Here is an 11807-nt window from a genome sequence, read left to right on the forward strand (position 1 = left end):
TGACCGTTGAAGCATGTAATCTTTAGGGGTTAGCAATAAAAACGGTCACGCGACTCTAGGCCACACTACTCGGGAATCTCACATGCTAATACCAATATGGCATGGATTCTTTAGATAAAAATGTTTTCGAGTGTTTAATCGGAAAAGCATCATTTTAAAAATGATAATTTGATTCTATTACATATTTAAATTGGCTTCTTACAATGTGTTTAAATATTACAATATGAACATACTAGTTTGTGTATTTATATGTTAATGTCGCCGAAACTACGTATTAAAATAAGCTTTAGTTTCAAACTAACCGGTCATTATGTCAGGCTTAACCACATGGTATCGAACTAATTTTTACCACATCACATGTTAGGTAATTGCTTACTTACTTTTTCAATCCCTGGTTATGTTTAAGATTTTGCACATAATTTCAATTTTTTTGTCAAATTTCCATGAATCATTTGGCAAATTTAATATGTTAGTGGGTCAACGGCATACCGTACGTGAATTGGGCGTAATTAATGGAGTATCAAAGGAACTTATTATTGCTTTTACAAGATATTAACTTGTAGATTACATTTATATTTGAAGCTCACACTTGCAAATCATATACTAATACAAAATCTATTTGACATAATTAAGCTTCTTCTCCAGCCCCTTCTCAAGTATGACGCTCTTTGTTTGTAGTTTAATCACACCAACAGATCTGTTTCATTCTGTTATTTTTCTGCGATTTTGTTAAAATGATAATAAATAACCAAGCTAGCTAACTTAGCTAAGAAACTTCTATACCACTCCACTTGCTCTGTCCAGTTATAATTGTGTCCGACCCATTTCCAAAGTTCAAACTATTTCTCTATTCATATACTGTACCTCTCAATCGTTGGTGGTGTTATACCATGACATTCACGTACATTATTATTCACCCTGAGCGTTCGGCAATAACCGGACAAACTGAACCGGACAACCCATAAATATCGGTTATCGGGACGAACCGAAGAGAAGAAGAATAACCGGTCAGTAAAATTTAATTTGATAATCGGATTTTGGTTCGGTTTGATTCGGTAATCGGACCGATCGGTTAATGAAAATCCATATAAGTATATAAATCTAACCATATGTATTAACCCTAATTTTCTCACTTTTTTCTTTCTTCGACGCCGCAGACTGCATGATGCGATTCTGAAAGAGAGAGAAGTTCATCACTTCATCCGGTCCTCCGATCTAATCTCGTTTATTTTCCTTCATCAATTCATCTTGATCTTCTTCTACTTCTTCTCTTCTAGAGAGTTCTACTTCTACGGATACATCTGCGAGCAGCCGAGAAATTCGTAAAGGTCAGTTCTTTTGTTGTTCTTTGTTTTCAATTTCTTTGTGTTCTTTAGTTGTTTTTGGTTGTCAATTTGGCTATTTCGATTCGTTAGCAACATTTCATAAAGAAATTCCAACCCAAACCCTAAATTTTTTGAATATTTAGGGTTTATCTTCTTAGTCAATTAGTTTATCTCTGATTCGATAGCAACCTATTAGCATATTCAAAATTGAAACCGAAACCCTAAATTTTTTTATTCAAAAAAATTAGGGTTTCGGTTTCAATTTTATTTCGAAAGTTAGGGCTTATCTTCTTTCGTTGTTCTTCAGCTAACAATTAGTCTATCCCCGTTTCGTTACCATCTGATTAGCTTATTTAGGGTTGGATTTTATATTTACTTTGTTTATGATCTTGTTTCATTATTTGCAACTTGTATTGTTGATTGTTATTATGAGCTAATGAGAGCTGTAAAATCATTTGTAGATGGCCGATGAAAATGATAAGGAGCCTACAGTTTAACCCGAACAAGAAGATGCAACTGCGGATGTTGCACCAAATGTATCTGGAAAGAAGCGTCCAAGACCTCCATCTGGTACTGATAAGCCACCAAAACCAAGAAAGAAGTATGCAAAAAGAGCTCCGGTTTGGGAACATTTTCTGGAAAGGGAAGGAGAGTTAGCTAAGAGCTAATGTAAGTATTGTGCAGCAGAGATAGCTTGTGATACTAAGGCAGTAGGTTTAGCCCGATGATAGGTCACATTAATAGATGCAAGCAATAAAAGGATTTGGTAGAGAAGGACAAGCAGAAGGTTATAACGGGTGATAACAATGGGAATCTGAAGGTCATTAAGTATGACCCGATGGTGTTTAGAAGATCAGTTAATGAGATGGTAGTAGTGAATGAGTTGCCACTCTCCTTTGTAGAGTAAGAGGGATGGAAGCGGTTCTGCTTCAATGTCTTGCCGATGTACAGTACATTATCTAGGAGGACTAGTACTAAAGACATTGTGGCGATGTATCTGCAAGAGAAGGCAGCTCTGAAGAACTTGTTTAGTTTAGAGAAACAAAGGGTTTCTCTCACTACGGATACAACTACATGGTGATCACAGCTCACTGGATTAATAGTGAATGGGAATTGCAGAAGAAAATTATGAGCTTTAAGGTCATCACAGATCACAAAGGAGACACCATTGCAGGGCAGTTGCTGGATTGCTTAGATGATTGGGGAATTGAGAAAGTCTTCACGGTGACAGTCGATAATGCGAAGAACAATGACAAGGCTTTGGATGCTTTTAAGATTCAGTTAAGGCTGAGAGGAGAGGAATCATTAGTTAGAGATGGTGATTACCTACATATGCGTTGTTGTGCACATATCCTCAATCTGATTGTCGGAGATGGTTTGAAGTTAGGAATGCAATGAAGTATGTTCGGTCATCATTCACTAGGTTGAAGTCTTTCGCATTAAGGTGTGACACAGGGAAACTGTGTAGAGGGAGTTTGCCACTCGATGTTTGCACACGCTGGAACTCAACATATCTGATGTTGAGTTCTGCTTTGAAGTTGAGGAAGGCTTTTGAGAAGATGGAAGCTGAGGACAAGTTGTACTGTGATTATATTGAGGAAGAGGATGAGAAAACAAAGGCTAAACGAGTTGGAACGCCGACTAGTTCTACTTGGGAGGAAATTGCAAGGTTGGTCAAGTTTCTGAAAATCTTTTATAAGTGCACCTTGATATTCTCTGCCTCCAATTCAGTTAGTTCCACTGTCTGTTACAATGAGATTGTCGACATTGAGAGGAACCTGATGAGTAAGTGTACCAGTCCCGATGAGGAGATCAGAAAGCAAGCACATGTTATGAGGAATAAGTTTGACAAGTATTGGGATGGATTGAAAAACATGAATCCGTTAGTGATTGTGGCCAGTGTCTTTGACCCTCGAAACAAGATGAAGTTTGCTTCTCTCTGCTTTGACCAGCTATATGGTAAGGATACAATCGAGTCTAGACACCTCAATGCGAAAGTTTCAGATGTTATGAAGAACTTGTATGAGCATTACAGTTACAAGCTGAGCACACCAGAAGCCATCGAAGACACCCCAAGTTCTCAGCCAGAGTCTACCGTCTTTGAGTTATCAGATGATGAAGATTGTGAGGGGATACTTTCAATATTCGACAAGGTGGTTGGGTTGAAGACTTCTGCAGAACACTACAATGAGTTACAACAGTATCTAGCAGAGAAACCTGAGCCGCGAGTAGAGAACAGGTTGGGGATGCCTTATGATGTTCTCAGTTGGTAAGTTTAACTTCTTTCGGTTTAGTTATCCTAACAAATCTTTTGATAGCTATAAGTTGTATTAATTTCTTGCATCTGTTTTATTGTGTAGATTCTCGGAATCCAACAGAAGCTATTCCATGATTCTTCATAGTATGACATGTATGTTTGTGGTTCTTACTAAGTGTTCATATAAGTTTTGTTTTTGTTGTTGTTTAACATTGTTTTTGTTATGATTTTCACAGGTAGGAAGTTGCGTATTTTGTCCTTTTTGATACGGAATGCAGCGTTAACAATGGATGGTATACTACTGATTTTGAAGCTGCTCTTTTGACTACTTTTTGATGCGAAGTAACATGCTTTTGTTGATGGATTGGTTTTTTGATGTAATGCTAGCTTAAACTAGATAAAATGCTAGTTTAGCAGCTTCTCTAATGGTCTGTAATGGTATGTAATAGTCTGTACTAGTAGCTTAAAGCCTTTAAACTCATTAACACAGCTTTAAGCTACTAGTACATGAACTTAGCAGGTTGTATTTTGTTGTTTACTTCAGAAATTTTTTAATTTGAGTTATTTAACCCGAATTAGAAATTATTTTCGGATGCAAAATTAAATCAGGTAACCGACCCGATTTACTCGATTACCGTCTGAGCCGAACCGTATTTCAATTTAACTTTAATTCGGTGAAATTTTAAGAAGCCCGAATTAGAAAATAACCGAATAACCCGACCCAAACAACCCGTTTCCGCCGAACCTCCAGAACGAATTATTATGCACTACTAAATAAACAATTTCACTAAAAAAAACATTGTTAATGTTATAGCACAACGTATTGTGGTTTTCAGAAATATGGATCACAATTCACAACCTTAGATCTCGTGATCATATAAAAAAGAAAAGAAAATGGAGCAGAAAAGAAGCTGGATCAGATCTGTAGGTAGTAGTAATATACTACTAACTTGTAAGAGGTTTTTGGGATTATCATCCATGACAAGACCATACTGTATTTTATTTATTAAAATTGACCATTTTTTTCGTCTATACATAAACATACACGATGTGAAAGGTTAGACTTAGGTAAGGGTAAGAGTTAATGAAATGTTCTCATAAGGTGAGGAGTATTTGTTGTCTGGGTGTGAAGCTTTAGGAACATTTACAAGTTAGATGTTTAATTGTTAGCTGAAGACTGAAGTTGTGTGACATTTGTAGGGTCCATTTTGTCCCAACCACATAATAAAAAACCTTTTAATGATTTTTTTGTAGGAGTTCTATGGGAAGGTGCCATTTTTTTGCAACTAGTTCATTTAATATATACGAATATGTATGTTGTCGTGGTCGTCTGGCTAAAATAATTTCCCATTCAAATCTTGTTGCTTCGCAGACGTGTGTGTACTAAGCTATTTGATTGTTCTGATTTGGTCTTCTTACTTCTTCATGTACGTATAACATAAAACAGGAACATGTTAAATAGTCTCCTTCTTCACGTCGATGTATGTACGTCGACAACGACAAGTCTAATGTTCAATTGCTAGCTGAATACACAATATAGATGTATAAATGTTAGATAAATATATAAGATTTTTATAGTTAAATGATTATTACTTTTGTAAATGGCCATCGAAAAAAATATACTCATTTACTACTTCTTTTTGTTGTTTTTGTTGTTGTTAAAGTATATACTCAACTCATTTACTTATGAAACAGATTAAAACAATGCTACATGATATATTATTAGTTATAAGCTCTAGTTGACTATCATCCATATCAATTTAAATTAAACATGGACGACAAATGATAAGGTCAAACACCGTGGACTTCACGTGATGTTCCTTATATATTTGACAAATATGTCGACGAAATTTATGGCAATATCACCTTGAATTGAAAGTGTCGTTACAAAAAGTCATTATCATAGACAAGTTTGGTCCGTTTGTGTGGCTTCGACTCTATATATCGACCGTTGCTATGTCCACACTCAATCCCAACAATCTTTTTTTTTTTTTTTTTTTTAAGACTCAATCACAACAATCGATCATTCAATTTGGTCCAACAGCTTTGGTTTGGTTCAATGTCTTCGTAAGAAAAATGTCAAATCTCTTGTTGCATGATGGGGTTGGTTTCGTAATTGCTTTTATTTGTTTGGTGATGTATTTAACTATAATATCACTATCTAAATATCAACATTACAAAAGTTTACTAGCACTGGTAAAGAATTATGATCAGATCTAATTTTTTTTAAATATAATTTGAACAAAGTCACATATATCTTCTTTAGTTCTTAACTATAATATAGTTTTAATTACATGCTAATAAAAATGAGAGGACCTTAAAATAGTTATACAATACTTGTTTTTTTAATAGTTCTTTTTGTTAAACAAATGTTGATTTTGTCGCATTTTAAGGTGAGCCACTCGAATATAATATCAAACTACACAAAGATGGCCTATATGATCTCAACGATAGATTAGCTATGATTTTTATGATACACTATTATATTAACTACTACAATTGTTGTCTTAGTTAGATAAATTCAGAGTGGGTTATCTAGCTCCCCCCCATGTGCCTAGTACATTAGTATTAGTTATTACCTTCCACGATAACCTATTTCACGAATAATTAAGAGAACAAGTAGACCATATCTGCATGCATATAGCCATATCAAGTTGCTATTAGAAGTTTAAAAACAGATACACAATAAACACATTACTCATGTTCTTATAAAATTATGATTAAAATCTAGCACTGTTAGTAGCCCAAATTCAATTATAAGTCTAATGAGAATAAGATTAGAAAGACATAAAATATACGTCCACTAAATTGTCGAATGAATAAACACTTTATTAACAACCGAGATGATATATATGACCAAATCAGTATAGTTTTTATGGTTGCTAAGTCAAAATTCTTAACAACCGAGATAAACACTTTATCAAAATTTATTCCTCGTTTCATCAGATTACTATTCGAAAGTTCGAAACTTATACTAATAAAAGAGACGATTGATTCTAGTGAAAGTAACATTTTTTTTAATATAAAGTATGAGAAACTTTATTGCTTAATTCGCTACCTCCTTTTCATACACAAATCTACTTTTGATAAAATATAAATACTTTTACATATCCAAAAGATGATAAGCACTCGTGTGGTCGATATCTCATGTCCTGTTCTTTATAATTCGATTCTTTTGGTAGGTTTTAGGGTGGCTATAAAAGCTTACCATTGTAGAAGCGTGCGTGCATGCGGTGGTGAAGGATAAAGTGAGCTTCTCATTGTTTTTCTTCATAACTTTTCATATTTGATTCTTTTTAAAAAAAAAAATGTTGGATTGAGGTTAGGCCAATGTGATTTTGCAGGTCTTCGTTTTACTTTCATTCTCATACAGATTAACTATTTTATTCAAAATTTACAAAATTCTATTTATGTGTAGATATAGTAAACTTTTGGGCATGCCATGATACATTTATATAAGAACGAGTTTAGTTATATTGTGGAATCACGATTCACATGAATAATAGAATTTACGAATTTACATTGGACGAACAATCAGTAAGAATAAATCAAGCAAAAGTTGCATAGTGCATGATCATATACATAAGTATAACATATATATCAAATTTTACTTTTAACATTTAATGTTCGAAATTCTTATAACAAATTCAACTCGTGTGACTATTTTCAAAAAAAATTATTTCTTTCTGATGTTTCCAAAAGAAGTTTCAACTGCACGTCAACAGTTTCAATTTAAGGTTTCGAATAGTGATGATTATCATAGAGCACCACATTCTTCTGATATAAAAATGTACCGTATATCATGAATAAATATTAGAAATGGTAGTGCAAGCCTATATATTCAATGCAGCAATGCGGCTAATCAAACTCTAACGAGTAAAAGACCCTCCACCTGACTCTACCCGCAATATTGAGTTATGACTTAATGATCATCGGCTATGATGTTGTGGTCCAAACATAATGAGTCTGCTGAGGTTGGTTCACATTGTCTAAACTGGACCCTTTTTTGGTTCAACAACTAGTTCAAGCAGTAAAGTATTATTTAATACAGTTAGTTCAACCGGCCATGAAAAGATTTTTCCCTGATTGGACATTAGTGATTTACACGTTGTGATATCTCTAATAGACTAATATATATGATCTTCAACAATCTAAGCTTGACCTAGCTCCAATTCCTATTTTGTTTCTAGCTACTCGAATCAAAATATCGTTGCTAATCTTATCGTATATCCCAAAATGTTATCTAGTTTTTGATCAAGATGAGCAAGTGTAAATGACCGTAGACAGCTTTATGTATGGTTTAGTTATTGGGCCGTAAGAAGCCGACTGGACCAACAAAAATATCCATAGAAACAATCCTAAAATAAGTCAAATCCATATCGTTTGCTAAAATCTAAAAACAGTATCTTTTAATCTCGAAAGGACATTATATAAAGATGATGATGATGATGTTACAACACTTAAGGTCGTTTAACTATATCAACCCACTAGTGTTTTTCATATACATAAAACCCACAAAAGCAATTTTGTATCAGACTTTTTGATACCTTTATTCTAATAATAAAAAAGAGGAATTTCCAACATTTTCAGGTATTTAAACCATTTATGCAACACCAACTTGTGTTAGCTTAGTTATATTTCTAGGTGGTACACATTACAAGATTGTCAAAAAAAAAAAAGGTACACATTACATAATTTAATAAAATTAAAATAAAACAATTCTAAAATATCCAGGTCATTATCATGATTTGGGCCGGCCCAATATCTCTGATGCGTCGGCGACACCTCTCTCTCTCTCTCTCTCTCTCTCTATCTTCTCCACTTCCTTTATAACTAATCTTCAACTAAATCTCTCTCTCTCTCTCTCTCTCTTAACCTTTTCACCCAAAATTTTCGACTTAATTACCAAAAAAAAACCAGCCATTGATCGTAAAACCTTTCCTCCACCGCACACCCCCTCGCCGGGGGTAGTGCGTCGTCTCCACGCGCCTCCTTCTTCTTCTTCTTCTACTTCTCTCTTGAAACAGCACTCTTGGTCTCCGGATCTGATCCGCGAAGAAGCTTGGTCAAAACGCCAAGATGTCTCCCGTCGCCACCGTTACCTCCGCCGGGGGAAGAGCTTGACCGACGAAGATCTCGACGAGCTCAAAGCGAGTTTCGAACTCGGGTTCGGGTTCGGATCTCCGGAGATGGCGGATCAGAGACTTTCTGACACGCTTCCCGCGCTGGAACTCTACTTCGCCGTTCAGAAAAGCTACAACGACGCCGTTTCTAACAAATCCACCACAACGTCGTCTTCTTCACTCTCCTCCGACGGCGATACCAGTCCTCACAACTCCGTATACCGAAACAGTACGTATAAATCTATACACAACACACATATATATAGACAATTCACTGATATTAAATATCAATTTTTGTTTTTGGTTTGAATAGGCGATGATCCGCAAACGGTGAAGACGAAGCTGAAGCAGTGGGCGAGAGTGGTGGCGTGCACCGTGAACCAATCGCCTCCGAGATGAGAATGATTATAACGTGTTGGGGATACAAATTAATTCCGGAAAGGGATACGTCAATTGAAACGGCCAAACAAGTCGGGTGGAGTTCAGTCAGCATTGTAATATTATCTATTATTACACAACACACTATATAGTAGTAGTATATAACTATGTTTGGGACACAACTTGTTTATAGATTACATTATTGTTTATTGTATATTGTTGCATGATTTGATTTGATATATATATATATATATATATACACAACAGAGCTCCATTTGCAAAAGTATATTCTTAGATTCTGTTAAGTCTTGACTTTTGTCAGTCATGGGCGTGGCGTGGTGGTGGCTTCTCTTATATACACACATGTGTAATATATTAGCTTGATAAATGATTAAACTAAAGTAAACGTACGTGATTTTTGTGTATGTTGGTTCATTTCAGATAAAACTGATTTTGATTGATATGAATACTAATTAATGTAAATACTTATTCCAATCACAAACACCTGTCTATCATCTATAACATTGTTGATATGGTACAATGTTGGCATGTTGAAGATCAATGGTTAGAAAAACACAGTAATTGTCAATTAGTTTTGATTAAAAATACAAATACAAGTTCATGAACTTTTTATGCTACATTTTCTTCCTCTTAAGTTAAAAATTCCAGAAAGTCCACCTCAGAAAATCTTTTAGCTTTAATAAGTTATTATCCACGTACCACGTCTAACTAATGTGATCTTGTTAGACATTAGGGACAATGAATCTACTACACTTGTATGCTATAACAAAGTTGATTTTGTGCCCAAGAGACCTCAAATAAGAAACACGGCATGATTGAAACTTAATTGATATAACAATTTGATTACAAATCTTAATCATGGTAAATCTTTCAATTTTTTTTTTTTACCTCTGTAGCCCTCAGCCCCTCACAAGCTCCGTAGATGTTATTCTTTCTTTTATGCCTTAAAAAAGAGAAATTATGATGATTTTATTAGTGTGGGATTAAAGTGTTGGTCATGGGGTTTCAAAATATATTAGTGTTAGTTATGGGCCTGCACTATTAGGCCCATCTGACCCATTTCGTTACCGCTTTTTAGTTTTTTTTTTTTTTACTTTTTTAGTATGAAAGCAAAGAATAGGAAAAGCAGAAACGTTAGATTTTTCTCCCGACGCGCAAATTGAAAAGAGCTTTTGCTTCATCGATCGATCTGTTGGATTCATTGCTGAGATGGTTCGTTCGTACCTTTGATTGCTGCTCTTTGTCTTTTCTTTTATGGTGTAGTGATTAGGATCTATAGTTAACACAATTTTGCATTGTCGGTTATATAAGATCTGATTTGAAAACAGGGGATATTTTTTGGAATCATCGAATGAAGAAATTAGGGTTCTATGATTATGAAGGTTTTAGTCTAAAAATTTGATCTTTATTTTGTCCTACACTTGGCTTGGTTAGATTTCATGAAAAACGACGAGATGAGATTTGGTTTTTAGTGATTTGAGCTCTGCCTTGTGTTGTTATTGGTATGTTTAAAAAAGAAAATATTGGATAGTTTAATATGATAATTTTTGAATTTGGTGTTGTTGTTACCGCAGTCGAGTTTGTACAGAGGTGTTTCGAGGAAAGAGAAACCGAGACGTCATCATGGGTTGACAACGCAGAAGAGGCAAGAGATTAAGGAAGCTTTTGAGCTGTTTGACACTGATGGGTCTGGCACCATTGATGCTAAAGAGCTTAATGTTGCTATGAGGTAATCTTTGGGCTTGTATGTTTTCTCTTCGTTTTCAATGTGATTTTTTTTTTTGGGAACTGATTCTTGAATTTACAATGTTTGATAGGGCGCTTGGTTTTGAAATGACAGAAGAGGTATTATTATTTTTTTTTCGGTTTTTTGCTAACTAAGATTCATTGTTTATTTCTGATTCTTATATATATATACCTACCTCGATGTGTTGATTTTTGAAGCAAATCAACAAAATGATAGCTGATGTGGACAAAGATGGAAGTGGAGCCATTGATTTTGATGAGTTTGTTCATATGATGACTGCTAAGATTGGTGAAAGAGACACAAAAGAAGAGCTCACCAAAGCATTCCAGATCATTGATCTTGACAAAAATGTATATTTACTCTTTAGTTTATGTCTTAATTTCTCTAGATATTTGACCTACTACTTAAATTTCAGGGGAAGATATCTATTGATGATATTAAACGCATGGCAAAGGACTTGGGTGAGAATTTCACTGATGCTGAGATCAGAGAAATGGTTGAAGAAGCAGATCGAGATCGTAAGTTTCTATCTTTTTTTCCTTTTTTTTTTCTTTCTCTTGTGCAAAGCTTGATATATGATATACTACATAACTCAAAAACTGCAGATGATGGTGAAGTTAACATGGATGAGTTTATGAGGATGATGAGAAGAACAACTTATGGTGGTAACTAGAAAGGTCGTTGTTTTTAACAATATTGATGAGCTCTGAGGCCTATATGTTATCTGTAATATTACTAAAGATATTTATTATCAGTTTTTATCTATAGCAGCTTATCTTCATGGCAAGTATTGGTCTGTCTTTGTATTGTAAGATGAACTGATGATGTATAAGCTGATGATGAGTCTGCTGTGAAAACTTTAGGAGCGCGCATTGGTTACTTAATAAGTTCTGTTGAACCTCTATGCCATATAATTTGCGATGGACTATAAAATGAATTCCACTGAAGTAAAACAT

General features: G+C 34.7%; 3 protein-coding genes across 3 annotated transcripts; all 3 read left to right on the forward strand.

The window, feature by feature from the left end:
- Window positions 1–2719: 2719 nt before the first annotated feature.
- Window positions 2720–3822, forward strand: LOC147946040 (zinc finger BED domain-containing protein RICESLEEPER 2-like). The gene is made up of 2 exons (XM_087509467.1): window positions 2720–3594; window positions 3819–3822. The coding sequence occupies exons 1-2, from the start codon at window positions 2720–2722 to the stop codon at window positions 3820–3822; spliced, it is 879 nt and encodes a 292-aa protein (XP_087365593.1).
- Window positions 3823–8300: 4478 nt separating this feature from the next.
- On the forward strand, window positions 8301–9366 carry LOC109132517 (uncharacterized; the record flags this gene model as incomplete). The annotated part of the gene is made up of 2 exons (XM_019244159.2): window positions 8301–8934; window positions 9019–9366. Coding segments are annotated over 2 exons (720 nt in total), but the record flags the coding sequence as incomplete, so codon positions are not given.
- Window positions 9367–10173: 807 nt separating this feature from the next.
- On the forward strand, window positions 10174–11753 carry LOC104780865 (putative calcium-binding protein CML20). The gene is made up of 6 exons (XM_087510475.1): window positions 10174–10316; window positions 10679–10833; window positions 10922–10949; window positions 11049–11201; window positions 11267–11369; window positions 11457–11753. The coding sequence occupies exons 1-6, from the start codon at window positions 10314–10316 to the stop codon at window positions 11522–11524; spliced, it is 510 nt and encodes a 169-aa protein (XP_087366601.1). The 5' UTR covers window positions 10174–10313; the 3' UTR covers window positions 11525–11753.
- The last annotated feature ends 54 nt before the right edge of the window (window positions 11754–11807 follow it).

This window comes from Camelina sativa, chromosome 4, assembly GCF_030686135.1.
Source record: "Camelina sativa cultivar CO46 ecotype springtype chromosome 4, ASM3068613v1".
Taxonomy (NCBI): domain Eukaryota; kingdom Viridiplantae; phylum Streptophyta; class Magnoliopsida; order Brassicales; family Brassicaceae; genus Camelina; species Camelina sativa.

Excerpts from the sequence above, each read along its gene's own strand:
- LOC147946040 (XM_087509467.1), top strand. The coding sequence starts at position 2,720 with ATGAAGTATGTTCGGTCATCATTCACTAGGTTGAAGTCTTTCGCATTA.
- LOC104780865 (XM_087510475.1), top strand. Across the intron at positions 10,834-10,921 it reads GAGCTTAATGTTGCTATGAG|GGCGCTTGGTTTTGAAATGA; the intron begins GTAATCTTTGGG and ends AATGTTTGATAG. Across the intron at positions 11,202-11,266 it reads TCATTGATCTTGACAAAAAT|GGGAAGATATCTATTGATGA; the intron begins GTATATTTACTC and ends CTTAAATTTCAG.